Source organism: Tenrec ecaudatus, chromosome 8 (assembly GCF_050624435.1).
Source record: "Tenrec ecaudatus isolate mTenEca1 chromosome 8, mTenEca1.hap1, whole genome shotgun sequence".
NCBI classification, from domain to species: domain Eukaryota; kingdom Metazoa; phylum Chordata; class Mammalia; order Afrosoricida; family Tenrecidae; genus Tenrec; species Tenrec ecaudatus.
In genome coordinates this window covers 109,422,749-109,438,101 of record NC_134537.1, presented here as the reverse complement: position 1 = coordinate 109,438,101, position 15,353 = coordinate 109,422,749, and the positions used below count along the sequence as shown (strand labels likewise).

Here is a 15,353-nt window from a genome sequence, read left to right as displayed (position 1 = left end):
CATGATGATGGTTTGGTGGTTAAAGGAGTCCTCTCTTTCAAGATGCACCTGACGGGAAATGAGGCGAAGTCTGCTTCAAAAGTACTGCTGGACAGGGAACAAACGGGGAGTGGATAAGGACGTAAGTTGACAGGTACACGAGGATATGTTCTTCTATGACTGTTTTGAAGACCTTGCATACAAGACAAAATTTGGCTACCACAGAAAGGAGGAACAGAAATGCTGAGAAAATTGTACCTCTAGAGCCAAAGCGCAAAGGGCATTCCTAAAATTGAGGGTTAACTGCGACAGTAGAGAACTTCTTGGCCCTATCATGAACTCGGCACCAAATAATAACAATTATTATGTTCCCAGAACAATTTATTCCAATGAAAAAAGTTTCTAGTATTGTTTTAGTATACAATTCATACTATTAATTATTCCAACATTAATCGCCTAAAATAGGTACAGAGCCTTTATCTTAAATTTCAATAATAAACTTTCCATTTAATGCATACCACAGTAAGATGTTTTTATTTAAAATGGAGAGTTTATTTGCTCAGTACACCAAATAGGATGCAAGCACCGACATAACAAATATACAGAAATATGCAGGTCAACATAAAAGTAATCTAGTTTAAATGAAGGGAAATCTCTTTAAATGTTATGACAACATACTCCCAAGAAGAATCTTCAGTTAATTACACATTTCAATAAAATAAAGGGTCATAGGTTAAGTGGACGTTAGCTTGTGATTTTTCCTTAAAATAAAACTCCAACTTTATTAATCCATGCCAGTTAAACACTGTAACTAAAATCTCAACTAAGTGCAAAAGGAGATGAAGGAATTAGTTACCTTCTTGTCTGAACAGTCCAGCAGAAAACGTCACTACAAATGCAGCAGGCCAACTGCAGAGTGACTGATCTAAGACAGAGTGCTGTACTGAGTGTCAGTTTAAATTGTGCTACATGGTCATCAGGATGGCACCGTTTGGTCCATGATGTGGTTTTAATGCCAAGACAGATTCCAATTTGTTACAGAAACACACAGATTATGTTGCTTCTCTTATTTTGAATATATATTTTTACAAGCCAAGTATATTTCCACATACAAAGGACAGTTTTCCCTGGAGAAGTTACAGGAAGTAGTCAGGGGTACGCCGGGTCACGTGAGGCTCTCCACGACGAGGTGCTGGGTCAAACTGAAGGCTAAAAACGGAAAAAAAGGGAAGGGTTTTATATTGCAGGTAAAGGGGGTAAAAATCAAGACGCGAATAGGAAATCAATACAAATGCTACACGAAGGCATGCACGAGTAACAGCGACATTTTGTAGTGTGCGCACACCATGTGCGATGCACTCGCATACATTTGCCTTAAACCGAGTGGTGGTGCAATGGGTCTGATCTCAGACGGGCAGTGGAAGCTTGGAGGGTGGAGAGAGCCGTAGCGCTGTGCTTCCCTTAAGCTTCCAGCTGTGGTTAAGAGCCCCCGAGGCAGGTCTATCACACAGGGTCACTAGGAATCAGAATCCACACCCCTAACAACACGCAGACTACTGGTAACAGAAACACACAAGCGGAGTGGTCCAGAAAGGGTCACAAGCAGCTATTCAAGAGGCAGCTCCCCCGCGCCGTGGTAGTGAAGCGGCTACAGGTTGGGCTACAAGCAGCAAAAAGGTAGATCTGGAATGTAAACAGTGATCAACAGGCTTCCAAATTCTATTTGTCTAACAAACACAATTTTTTTACTATAAAAATAACAGTCTCCGAAGAATGATTATTTTTGTAACAGAAGCAATTAATTATCCCTCTAATTATTACTGAAGGGGAACAGTTTCTTTGCTTTTAATTTATAGCTTATTACTGTAGTACCTCATTAAAATATCTTTGATATAACATAAATCAAACTTTTCCGATTTGAAGTACACAATTCAGTGGTTCATGGTACGCACAGAAGTGGGTAATAATGGCCTCGTATTAACCATTCTTAACTCCCCCAGGCCCTGAAAACCACCAGCTGAAAAGGCATCTTTACTGATCTTTCATTCTGGACAGTTCATATGACTGTGGCAGTGCATGCTCCTTTCATTCTGCATCAGTGCCCTACAGGCGCCTCCTCACAGGTGTATGAAGGACAGCCTAATACTGTTTGGTGTATCCCCCTGATGAACATTTGAAGTGCTTCCTCTTTCTGACTATTGTAAATAATACTGCCATGAACATTTGTGTATAGGTTTTTTTGTACTGAAAGCTAATTTTATAACACCTATGAATGGCGTTACTTGTTTACTTTGCAACCCAGGAACTTTTATTTTTCTTGCGTACCGCATATATCGTGTACAATCCGAGTTTTTCAGCACAAAACATGCACTGAAAAACCGGGTTTGGCTTATACATGGGTCAGTGGCATGAATGGGTATCATCTGGTCAAGCCCGACTAACAAAAGCAGGAAATCTCATGAAGCCTGACATAGAGTTAATAGCAAAGTGGGTTCGAGATGCATGGAAAGACATCCCAGAAGACATGGTGTGACGTGCCTTCCAGAAATGTAGTATTAGTCATGCTATGGATGACAGTGAAGACTGCGCTTTGTATGAAATGACAGCAGTGATGGTGATGACGGCGATCTCAGTGAGGACAGCGTCTATGATGACCTCACACCAGCTGAAGCTCTGCATTGGGATACGGATGTATTGTTTTTGTTGAATCTATTTTCCACTTACTATGCTGGTTTACTAATGTTAAATGACTTGTCCTTTTATTTATGTTTCTTATTTAAAATAAATATTTAAATACATTACCCCACTGATGCCTCAATTTTTAGTAATTTTATTTTCATTTGTTTTGATGATTGAAACTCACCAATAGCTTCTGCATTTTCCACCCTAGGCTTATACTCGAGTCAGTTAGTTTTTCTGGTTTCCCAGGTAATAATTAGGTACCTCAGCTTATACTCAGGTCAGCTTATATTCTAGTATATATGGTAATTATCCAGGCTAACTAAAATCGAACCTACTCCCAGTGAGTCCATTCTGACCAATAGCCAACACTACATAAGGTTTCTGAGACTAAATCTTTCTAGGAACTGACAGTATTAAATTTCTCCCACAGAGAAGCTAGTGGGTTAGAACCACCAACCTTGGAGTAAGCAGCCCCATGGCTAACCCAAGGTGCCACCAGGGTTCTTTAATTGTCCTGGCAAGAATGTAATAGAAGTGACAGGAGCAGGCGAGCTTGCCTTGTTTCTAACCTGGGAGAAAACACCCAAGTCTTTCACCTTGAAGTATGATATTCTTGTTGTTAGGGGCCCTTGAGTCCTGCTCCAATTCAGAGGGACCCATTGTCAGAAAGAATGAAACATTGGCCAGCCCCAAGTTACTGTCCTAAGTATTATGCTTAAACTTAATGTTGCAGCTACTGGGTTAACCCATCTCATTGAGTCTCATTTCTGACCCTTCACTTTACCCAGCAAAATGCCTTTCTCCTGGGACTACCCTCTCCTGATAATGGATGGTCAAAGGCAGGCAAGAAACAGTCTCTCCATGTTTCCTTCTGAGTAGCATTCTGGCTGTGCCCCTTCCAAGACAGGCTTGTCATGGGTAACAAATTTGCCCAGTGCAATTTGATTTGATTTCTTGACTGCTGCCTCCATGAGCATTGAGTGGATCTAAGTAAACTGAATTCCCTGCAAACCTTAATTTTTTCTCCATTTATCATGTTTATTGATTCAGTTGTGAAGATTTTTGTTTTCTTTACACAGAGTTGTAATTCAAACCGAGGCTGTGGTTTTTGATCTTCATCAGTAGATGCTCTAAGCATCTTTCCTTTCAGCAAGCATCTTCTAAATCCAGTTTAAATTTTGGACTTGGGCTTTTCTTTGACTTTATATTATAATTACAAATTCAATTTCTCTACTTATTACAGAGCTATCTAGATTTTCTATTTATACTTGACTTAATTGTGGTAAATGAAATTTCCAGGAATTTGTCCACTTCATCTAAGTTAGCTTTTGGGTAAAACTGCCTTTTCATTTTTATCCTGATTTTCAACTATAATATATATTGCATTATCTTTAGAAAATAAAACCCTACTTTTGATTTTCATTTTCCGTATTTATTCCTTATTATTACTATTAAAAATTTTTTTCTTTTCTAGTTAAGGTAGGAGGTTAGGCTTTAGATTAGACAGCTTTCTATCATCATCAATTTAGTCATTTAGTTATAGACCCCACAAGCACATGTTACTAGATCTTGTAAGATACTCCGCTTGAGGGCCCCGCGCCCCATGCCCCAATTGTTATTTGGGTGAAGGTTTTACGAAGCAAATCAGTTTTCAATAATAGTTAGCTCATATATGCTCTGCTTCATGCTATAGACTGTAATTCCCACAATGTTACAATACTTGTCCCACATGCCTCCCCACAGGGATTCCTGTTTCTTCGTGCCTTCTGAGTAAATGCAGTACTTTTGATCTCAAACAGACCCTGTTTCATTTGCAACTATGGCTATACATATTACCTCTATATATGTCTATATAAACAGAAAAAGAACTTAAGTTGCCATGGATTTCATTGTACTTGGATCCATAATCAATGGTCATAGAAGAAGCGTTCAAGAAAGCCAACAATGTAACGCACTTGGCAAAAGGTACCTCTTTAAAGGGTTAAGATAGATGCATATGAAATATGCTGATGACAAAGAATTCTGAAAATACCACAGACTGCCAGAAGAACAAACAATTGCTTTGGAAGTAGTACAGAATTCTTGTAAATGAGGATCTTGAAATTTTGTCCCACATACTTTGGACAGGTTATCAGAAGAGCTGACCGAGTCGTGGACAAGGACCTCATGATTGGCAATGCAGACAGCGGGTCAGTGAAGAAGGAGGCCTTCAGGGTTGTAACAAGGGGCTCAAGCATACCAACTGTGGGAATGGCTCAGGACTGCTAGTGTCCTGCTGCGCACGGGGCGACAGCACAGACGGACATCATGCCTCTGTATGCTATCAACCCCGACTGTACCGCTAAAAAAATCCTTACGTTACATAATCTTTAAAGTTAAGAGAAGCAAATGTATAGTTATAGATGTTTTAATTTTTTTTATTTACCATTTTATATTTATATATATCTGTGTTGTTTTTTTTCTGGAAGCAGATTTCAGGCCTGTCTGGAATCATTTACGTTCACCAGGTCAGCTCTAGTGCTGAGCTCCCTAGTAAAACTTCAGTTATTGTAGCGAAGTTTACTCCAGGATTTCCAATTTCAAAAGAATGTTTCTCTCTGTGTTAATATTCTCCACGTGAAGATGTATTCATTAGCATCACTTTCCGGTAGGTACTCTTTCCACACGTACTCTCTAGTTCGTTAGCTTGTATTCTGTGGCTTCCAAGTCTGTCTGCCGAGCGCAACATTTTGGTCCTTCCTTCAGAGTAGGTCCTTTCTCTTGTGTGTGAGTCGAACCTGACTGTTTGTTTACATGTCTTGCCATTTCTTTTGGTTAAACAATGGATTATATACACATTATAGTATGTCTGGATAATTATCTCTCTAGGAAGTGATGATATTTGTTTGATCATATTTATTTAGTGACTTGGAAAACGAACTCTATGTACTCTACTTTTCTCTGTGTGTCCCTCTGGCTTTGTTAAAACTAAAAATATAAATTTCCACTTGTTCTAATCTTTTAGCCTGGCTATGTAGAGGTTGCCTGGTTGGGTATGAGCCATTTACTGATAAACCAGCAGGATTTTATCCTTACTGTTGGTGTATGTGTGGTTGGAGGCTGTTACCCCACTTCTAGGGGTTTACTAATAGCCAAGGGACTAGTAGCTAGAATTGGCCATCTCCAATAAGGCCTGGGGCAGAATCTAGAGCACGCATACCATCTCTGAGACTGCCAGTCCAACCACTGTTGGATCAGAGGTTGCGCTTAGGTCCCTTGGAATGGCGAGGGGCTTTGTTGATTCCTTCCAAGAGTGGCTGGGGGGAATGTTTTCAAATCTGCTTCACTTCTTTGCTGTGACTAAGGGTGTAGCCCAGCATGTTTACAGCCTTGTCCCCTAGGATCGACAAGTCATCTCATGGGGGCACGCTTTGCCTGTCTCTATCCCAGTTTCTAGCTGTTAAGTTTCTGGACGCTCCACTGTTTTGCTCGTTGCTAATGGTACTGTAACAGCATTCTTTATTGCTCTCTATCATGATAATCTGTATTTTTGACAATGTCCCTTAAGTTGGAATTCTCTTATCTGTTCTGCATAAGGGAAAATCCAACAGACTTCAATGACCCTTAGACTTCTCTTGCCCCAGCGAGCAGAACCTCTGCACGTCTACTCCAGGCTTGGGGATGAGCACGAGGGCCCGATACTCAGTACCGTCCCTGTGCCATAGGCAGGGACTCAGAGGCAGTGTTCTTGACCTGCCACACCCGGATGTAGAACTTCTGCTTTAGTAGCTAGGTCAGAAAATGGAGCTACTGGTCTCTTGACGGTGCCAGCCAGGAGCAGCTTCTGGAAGCTAGGCAAGCCTAGGGTAGACTAGGAATGACGGTGGCCTCCTACTGCTGGAATGAAACAAAAGCCTTCAGCTGGTGCTAAGGGAGCACCCACATGCTTGCTCACATTCACCTGCAAGAGACCTGCCAGGAGAGGAGAGAGCATAAATCATGCTCCAAATGTTACAATCTTGTTACTGCTCGGCACCACACCTTTCCAGAAGCAGGAATCCATTACTTCTATTTTTAATACCCACATTTCAATTTTTCCTCCAAAAATTGATATAATTAAATTCAAATTACTTACAAGGAATATTTTAAAGTGTCATCTAATTCCATGATAGCAGCCTGGTTTCCACAGCGATAACAGTAATTGGGTGCACTGAAAATGGTAACCACATTCCGATCATGACACCAGTTATATCCCTGCAGCGTGAAACAAAACCAAGCATTTATTTCAAAATTTATTGACATAGAAGATTTTAAAACTAAATTGAAATATTACAAATATTCTAGGTGCACATGTAGTCACTCTATGAACAAAATGGCCTAACAGTTAGGTTCAGGGTTGTGTTACAAGGAACTCAATAATGCTGTCCATTAGCTCCTTCTCTACAAACCCCTCTGACTGTGTATGCTGGAGCGAACTACTGACATCTCTCCAAGAATGAAAGTAGCCTTCTCATTTTTCCTTGTAAATGATGTCTACTTTAGTATCGCATAGTTTAAAGGTATTATTAAGTAAACACGAATTTCTTTTAATTTTGATTATCCAATATGAGAGTCTACTGTAGTGAGCAAAAATTTTGTTCCATTTACATTTCTTATGATTAATTTTGTTCCATTTACATTTCTTATGATTACAGCTGCCATTGGATTCACTTTCACCAGATGAATTTGAGCTCTGTACTTACCGTGTTCTCACCCCTCTCCTTGCCTCTACCCTGTAGAAGGAATTTTGTTTACTAACTTATATTCAGTCCCTGATGACTTGGGAGAATTTATTCCTTTAACAACTATAAAATGGTAACATCACAGACACACTTTAAGCAACCACAGTCAACGCCAATAGCAGAGGCATAGCACAAACAGATTTCACGTCGCCCTAAAAGGAGTTACACTGAGGCAGGAACAGCATTAATTGTACGGTGTGTTTGCAAAAAAGGCAGACCCCAATCTATAGTCATCAGGGAAAAGCAGCCAAATACATCACTTACATCTCTCAAAAATGACAAGAGGTTTGTCAGGGCTCTTTGCAAGGGTAGTGGACACAAATATACCCTTCGTCAGAACCTGTAGTGGCCACAGCTTTCTGTACTCCATAATGTTTCCCAAAGCCAAAATGTTCTAAGTTGTCTCCACATTCAAAGCATTCAGAAAGAGAGGCAAGGCAGAGCCACCAAAACATGCACCTGACTTCCATGACAAATGTAGCAAGTAGAGCTACTTTTTGTGTTGCTCTAAGGACATGTATAGTAACAAACCAGGATGACATTGGAACTGGGACCCTGTTGGGAACAATGATCCCAAGGGCATGAGATCAGTAATAAAACCAGATGGTAGAGCAAACTAAAATGTTCCCAAACCAACTTACAATTGATGCCAAATTAAAACACTGTATACCCATTAAAATATGGCATCATCCAAGATATAGTCAAGACCATGCCAAAAATAAAAATTCTGAGGGCTTTTTCTGTACCAATGGCGACTGAAGAGACAGTGATGCAACATAATCCTGGGTTGCCACACACACATACACACACAAGTTCATTTTCCTCTAAAGATCATGAGTGAGTCAAGTGTTTAGATAAGATAGTAATACTCATCAACGATAATTTCCTGATTATGGTAACTACACCGTGGGCTTTAAACAGAACGTCTTCTGAAAACTGACGGTTTAGAGTGAAGCAGTAATATGTGTCCAACTTATATGCAAGTGATTTGGAAGACAGAAACAGAAGAGGAAACACACATAGATAGAGCCGACGTAGTAGCTTAATGTAATAATAACATATTCTAAACATAATTTTAGTACTTCTCTATTTGCTATGAAGAGCAAGTCGTTCCTCAGCAACAGGTAGAACTGCTCTTTACATTCTCGGTCTGTAAGCGTTAGTACAGGCAATACACATGTATTCTAAAACGAAATTATTTTGCAGCGAGAGCACATACCTCCATCACAAGCTGGTGAGCACGGGAAACCAGTGTGAGACCATTGGCATGGTTAAATGTTTCAGAAATATCTTGTCCAAATGTGTAGCCAGCACCACGTGGAGAAATACCCCACCCACCGCGATCATCTGGATCTGACCATAATAGATCACACATTGGACCCTGCGAAAAAAACGAAGAAATTGTTACCAACTATTAGCATCATATGCAACTAATTTAGCTCTACTACCGCTTGGCTCCCTTTCCTCCTATTTGTACCTCATGTGGAACTTCCTGTAGTCGATCCAGGGCTCTTATATGATCCAGTGTATCTATGGATGGAGAGAGGCCACCATGGAGGCAGAATATCTGTTCATTAATTAAAAAAGAAAAAAATTGTTTAATTGCTAAAAGTTAATATGTATGTCAGTCCTAATCTTCTAAAAATAGTTAAAATATGTAGTAATACAAATTTTAAAAATACAAAGATAACAAACAAAAAGTCACACCAGACAGACCTTTTATATGTATTTCCTCTTTTTTAAATGTCCCAAGATATTTTATAATTAATACTTCCTGTGGAAAATGAGCTCTCCATTCTTTTTTTCTGCACTTACATGTTCTGTGGGTATGGAAAACATCACCAATTCCTGTTATTGGTTCTAAATATTTTTCAATTTTCTTAGATTTTGACATTCATGTCATTTACAAAATATCTATTTGCCTTTTTTCTTTTCAAATAAAAATAGAATTCAAGTGTTAAAAGGCAATTTTCTACTGATCTTGATGGTTTTCATAACTCATCGATAAGTACACCCCATAGAACAGGGTAAAACCTGAGACTGTAACTTTACAGTAACAGGAAGTCCCATCTTTCTCCTACAGAGCGGCTGGTGGTTTTGACCTACGGAGCAAATAATCCAAGATACCGAACTATATGAAGGGCATAGCATAAAGACGGGAAGGCTAATGAACAACCTGTGATATGCAGATGACACCACTCTGTTTGCTGACAGTGAGGAAGGTCTTGAAGCTGATGACAATCAAGGGCTGCGGCCTTCAATATTACAACTCAATGTATAAAGAAAACAAAAATCCCCATAAAATCAACAGGCAACATCATGATAAATGGAGGGAAGAGTGAAGTTATCAAAGTTTTTATCTTGCTCAGATCCACAATAAACGTTCATGGGAACAGCAGTCATGGAAACAAGCATCACAGTGTATACTGGGTAAATTTGCCGGGTAAGTGTTTAAGTGCAAGGATGTTACTTTGAGGACTAAGGTGTGCCAGACCCAAGCCAGGGTGTTCTTACTCGAGTCCTATGTACATGAAAAGGTTGGACATCGAATAGGGAGGATTAAAGAAGAATTTATGCCTTTGAATTCTGGTGCTGGCGAAGAATCTTGAAAGGATCATGGACTGCCAAAAGAACAAACAAATCTGTCTTGGAAGAAGTACAGCCACAATGCTGCTTCAAAGCAAGAATGACAAGACAGCTCATACCTGGGCCATATTATCAGGGGAGAAGCCGTCCCTGGAAAAGGATATCGTGTTTGGTGCAGGAGAAGAGCAGTATCAAAGAGGAAGAGCAGCAATGAGCTCAGACATGTGAACAATTCTGAGGATGGTCAGACAGTGCAAGACATGGAAAAACAGTAATAATTTATAAATTATCCAGGGTCCATGGGGGGGGGGAGAGGGAGGGAAAAAATGAGGAGCTGATACCAAGGGCTCAAGTAGTAAGAAAATGTTTTGAGAATGATGATGGCAACAAATGTATACATGTGCTTGACACAATGGATGGATGTGTGGATTGTGATAAGAGTTGAATGAGCCCCCAATAAAATGATTTAAACAATTTTTTTTGAGGATGGTACAGAACTGGGCAGTGATTCATTTTGTTGGATGTTGAGTTGCAAGAAGTTGGAATGTACTTGGTGGCACCTAGCAACATTAGAATGGGAAATTTTATTGGTCACCTAATTCAGGACAGATACATAGAAAGACAGGGAAAGCAGGGGAAAAAAGGAAGGACACATGAAAAGATTGCAAATAGCATCTGGTTTGTATTACTGTTTTTACATGTTGGTGCTTTGTTGCACTGTTCAAATCCCTTATATACTTTAATTTTACCTACTTGATATCTAAAGTGTGTAACATTTCCTAATACTCCGTATTCAATAATTTGACACCAATAGTCTGTGTGCGCTGGCTGTTTTATTCCTTAAAAAAAATGTATAGGGAAAAAAAGAAAAGAAAAGAACTATAGATAGGAAAGATCAATGGATCAAAAAAGATGAGCCTTGGAGATATCCATTTGAAAAGCTAAATTCATCACCAATACTGATAGCTAAGCTTTTGAAACAATTTTATTTTATGTTAATGAATGACTATTATAGATGTTTAAGCAAAAATGAAAGAAACCTTTATTCAAATATAATACCCTTTATATACATCACCACATGGCTTTTCTCATTTTGGTCAAGTCTATGCAAAATAATGTCTTTTAAATAAGTCATTGGAGTGTTCACAAAGATGGTGGACCGTAAGGATTACACCGACAAGATCATTATCAAATTATCTTCCCATCTGTACAATCATCAACAACTCTGGGACTTTTTAATTAAGAAGAGTAAGTAAATAAGCTTTTAGAGTTGCAAAATGATAGCTTACACTTTATATTTAAATAAGTACGTTAATAATTATTAACACTAGAATGTGGATTACAGGAAACAGCACAATTCCCTTCTTACACTTTGAGAGTTTCACAGTACGTCTGCACTACATGTTACAAGTAGAAACACATCAGTTATCGCAAAAGTGAAGTTATTAATGGCAACCAGCAGACATTAAGCAGTCTGTATGGAGATCTTTGTAAAAACTAGGTTATGTTTATTTGGATTATATATATCAAGGCCTTACATATTTTATTTACAATATTTCTCTAACACACAAAACTATAATAGTGTATTTGTTAGTGAAAATATCACACACATATTGAAACAAGGAATATAATGGTTTGAATGTAACTAAAATTTAACCAGCTTCTTGTCCCAGAATTTTAGTAAAAGGGAAAGAAGCAAAAATGCCAAGGATATGCAAAAACGCAGGTAAATCTATTCCAGCAGAAATATCTTATGGCCTTTTCCTGAGATTTCAGACAGAAGCTCACACGTACCTGTCCATCTACTAAAGCTGTGAGTGGAAGGTAATCAAACAGATCTGTAAAATATTTCCACACATTAGCATTTCCATATTTTCGTAGACACTCATCATAAAAGCCATATACTTGAGTAATTTGTCGGCTTTCGTGGTTTCCTCTTAATATTGTAATGCGTTCTGGATAACGCACCTGTAGGAAAGCATAAAAAAATCATGATGTAATCATATTTTTACATGATATATTACACGTATTAATTTCTGTCTTATTTGTTTTAAATGGCTCTTTTGTCTGCTAACAAATTAAATGTTAACTTTTTCCAAAGTAAAAAACTTTCTCACTTATGCTTTCAGGTAAGCACACCCTAATGATTAACCTTGAAAATATTTTTTTATCGTCACCCTTCAATGCTCTTTATACCACCTTCATTGGGATCTTCACCAACACCTACCTTAGTCTAATGAATTTTCTTTGTAAGTCCAGCCATCACTACTCTATTTTCCAATGACTGGATTCAGAATACTAGAAACATGAACTTGAGACAAAGTCCTGCGCAGGCTCACTCCTTTTTTCAACTTTTATTTCTCAAAGAAAGAGTGTAGCTGCAAACAATGCACTAATCAGGTCCTTGATAAATCTGGACAATATTTTGAACATGCCCCCTGGACCATAACAAAACATAGAAACATGTTTTATATTTAGGGATGTGTCTGATAGGAAATAAGAGCGAACTTACTTTGTAAAATAAACAAATTGTTGCACATGCATACTTCTATACTTCATATTTCTTTACCAAACTTTCACTATGTGTCCACTATTACACTAGGTGGTCTAAAACTATGTGCCAGGTCCATGAGTATAATACATGGCTTCTAATGTTCAAGAACTAAACTAATTTTACTAGGAAGAAAACCAAAATAAATACAAGGTAATAAATTACTGTGTAACAGAAATGAGGGATGAGAGAAAAGTTCCATGATAATTTAGAGTAAGGAGGAGTAAAGCTTATAGTTGAAGGCTTCAGGAAGATAAGCAGGACTTAACTTGAGTCATGGCGGAAGAAAGAAGAAATCAGGGAGTACACTCTTAAGGAAGCAGGATAAGTCATATGAAGAGACTGAGCAATCATCAGTGAGAGAACTCTTTGATTGAAGGTAAATAATTTGTGCAGCCAGGTGCCATCAAGTCTATCCTGACCCACAGTGCTCCCACACAGGCAGAATAAACGAACTGTGCCAGAGTGCTTGGCTTGCCAGGCACTTGTGGGGTGGGTTTGAACTGATGACTTAGTGTGTTTAATTAAGTGCTTGTATCACTCAAATGTCTTGCTATCTACCACAGGCAGCCAAATTCAGGTTAGACCACAGAGGTTAGCCAACGAGTTTTAGCCCATAGACTCTAAAGGCAACATAGAATCCCTCCAAAGTTTGGGAGCAAGGAGGTACATGATGGAATTGTTAAATATGAGATTTGATCTGGCAGCACATGCAAGGCTCATGCATGGGAGATTCGGAAGGGTCTGACTTTGGAGTACAGACTTAGTTACCAAGTTACTGCAATAATTGAAATTTTAAGTGATGAAGATGTAGTTTATGTGGAGACAGTACAAACAGAAAAACACAAGAATTTTTTTTAAAAGAAAAAAATAATTGTATATAAGGGATAAGTGACTAAGTACTATTCCAGAATTTCAATTATGGATTATTCAAGAGAATGAACCACTAACTAGAAGTACGCAAACCATAAAAAAGTAGACATCTAATGCATCATTTTCATCCCACTTTGTAAAGGCTGTGATTATATTCAGAGGAGCCATGGTTGCCCAGTGATTAACCTCAGTTGCTAACCAGGTCGCAGTTCACACACTAGCTGCTCCACCGGTGAAAGACATGACAGTCTTGTTTCAGTTAAGATTCTCAGCCTCGGAAACCCTGAGGCAGTTTTGGCATGTCTTCCAGGGTCACTGTGAATTGGAACTTACTCACTATATTATTTTATAGGCTAAAATGGAACAGACTGCAAAGTAGAATAAAATAAAAGTAGATCATTAAGTGCAATGTAATTGTACTCTTACTGCTTTACCTAAAACAAGATTTTATTTTCATTTTTAAAAGTAATGTTTATTGTATACTTGGTGATAGTTTACGAAGCAGTTAAGGTTGCGGTTCAGCAGTATCTATACAAATTGTTGAGTAACAATGCATGAACACATTCACTGTCCGTTCTAGTTTTTCATTTTCGTTCATCTGATTTTCCTGCCTCATTCACACTCACCTTTGTTTTCAGGTAATGTTGACAATGGGTCTCATGTAGGTGGTGACTTTTTAAAGGAGCAAAGTACTTATGGATGGTATTATTTACAGAGAAAACTAGAAGGTTTTCCCAAAGGGGGATGCATAACAGAAACGTGGGTGAGGGGACACGACAGACAGTGTGAGATACGAAACAATAATAATAATAGATAATTGATTAAGGATTCACCTTGCTGGAAGGGTGGGGGAGGAAAAAGGAGCTGATACCAAGGGCTCAAGTAGAAAGAAAATGTTTGGCACGCTGATGGCAACATATGTACAAGTGTGCTTAATAAAATTGAATGATGGATTGTTAAGTGATTTGTAAGAGGCCCCGATAAAATGATTTTAAAAACCCCCAACTAAACTAAAAGGTAATGATCCATTAATTGTATGGTATGTTTACTATGTACCAATAAAAATATTTTTTTAAAAAGTGATGAAACCCAGTTGTATCTTACATGGCCTCTTGGCAGACTTTAAAGATCCTAGACAGTACTCACCAAACTAGGATGTAGAACTCAACTTTATAAACTGCAATATGTTAATCGATCAAGATGTTCCATGAAACATGAGTCCAAGTCTTTCAAATTCCCAAATTCAATACTATAAGGTTGGCCACCATATGTAAGCGTGTCCTCTGCATGCTCCATTCACACACGTGCCCAGTCAAAAGATGCACACCACTTTAATATTAAAGGAAAAAACCCAAACGCATTATTCACATACCTTTAATGCCACCAGAAGAGTCACAGTCTCCACAGAATAATAGCCTCTGTCCACGTAGTCGCCCATGAACAGGTAGTTTGTGTCTGGTGACTTCCCACCGATTCTGAAGAGTTCCATAAGGTCATGGAACTGACCATGGACATCTCCACAAACGGTCACAGGGCAGCGGACCTCTTGCACATTTGATTCTTTTGTTAAAATTTCCTTAGCCTGTGAGAAAGAAAAAAACCAAAACATTAAAGCATACAATAATTGTATTATTTACAGATCTAAAAAGGGTCAATATGTAAAAAGGTTACAAATTTATTACTCATTCCTTCCATAAACAAACCTATTCATATACCAAATTCTATCCAATATTCAATTTCTTTATTCTAGTTATTACGTATTTTATTAAGTGAAGTCATAGGCTCTAAAGTACACAATTTATGTACAAATAGTAGCAAACTAAATGTGTTGACTAAATTCAAGTTCATTAATACCTTATACCTGGTAACCTGCCCAGCAGGGAGTCCAGAATCAGAAAGAACATTGAAGAGTAGCAAGAACA

The 15,353-nt window shown here is 38.4% G+C and overlaps 1 protein-coding gene across 1 annotated transcript in view; it reads right to left on the bottom strand.

Moving 5' to 3' along the window:
- Positions 1-509: 509 nt before the first annotated feature.
- PPP2CB (protein phosphatase 2 catalytic subunit beta) overlaps positions 510-15,353 on the bottom strand; it is a 31,628-nt gene continuing 16,784 nt past the window's right edge. The window contains exons 2-7 of the mRNA XM_075556720.1: positions 14,804-15,013; positions 11,802-11,975; positions 8,899-8,988; positions 8,641-8,802; positions 6,776-6,894; positions 510-1,188 (exon numbers count right to left, since the gene is read on the bottom strand). Of these exons, the coding sequence (XP_075412835.1) occupies positions 1,116-1,188; positions 6,776-6,894; positions 8,641-8,802; positions 8,899-8,988; positions 11,802-11,975; positions 14,804-15,013 (828 nt within the window). The 3' untranslated portion in view covers positions 510-1,115. The remainder of the gene's footprint in view (positions 1,189-6,775; positions 6,895-8,640; positions 8,803-8,898; positions 8,989-11,801; positions 11,976-14,803; positions 15,014-15,353) is intronic.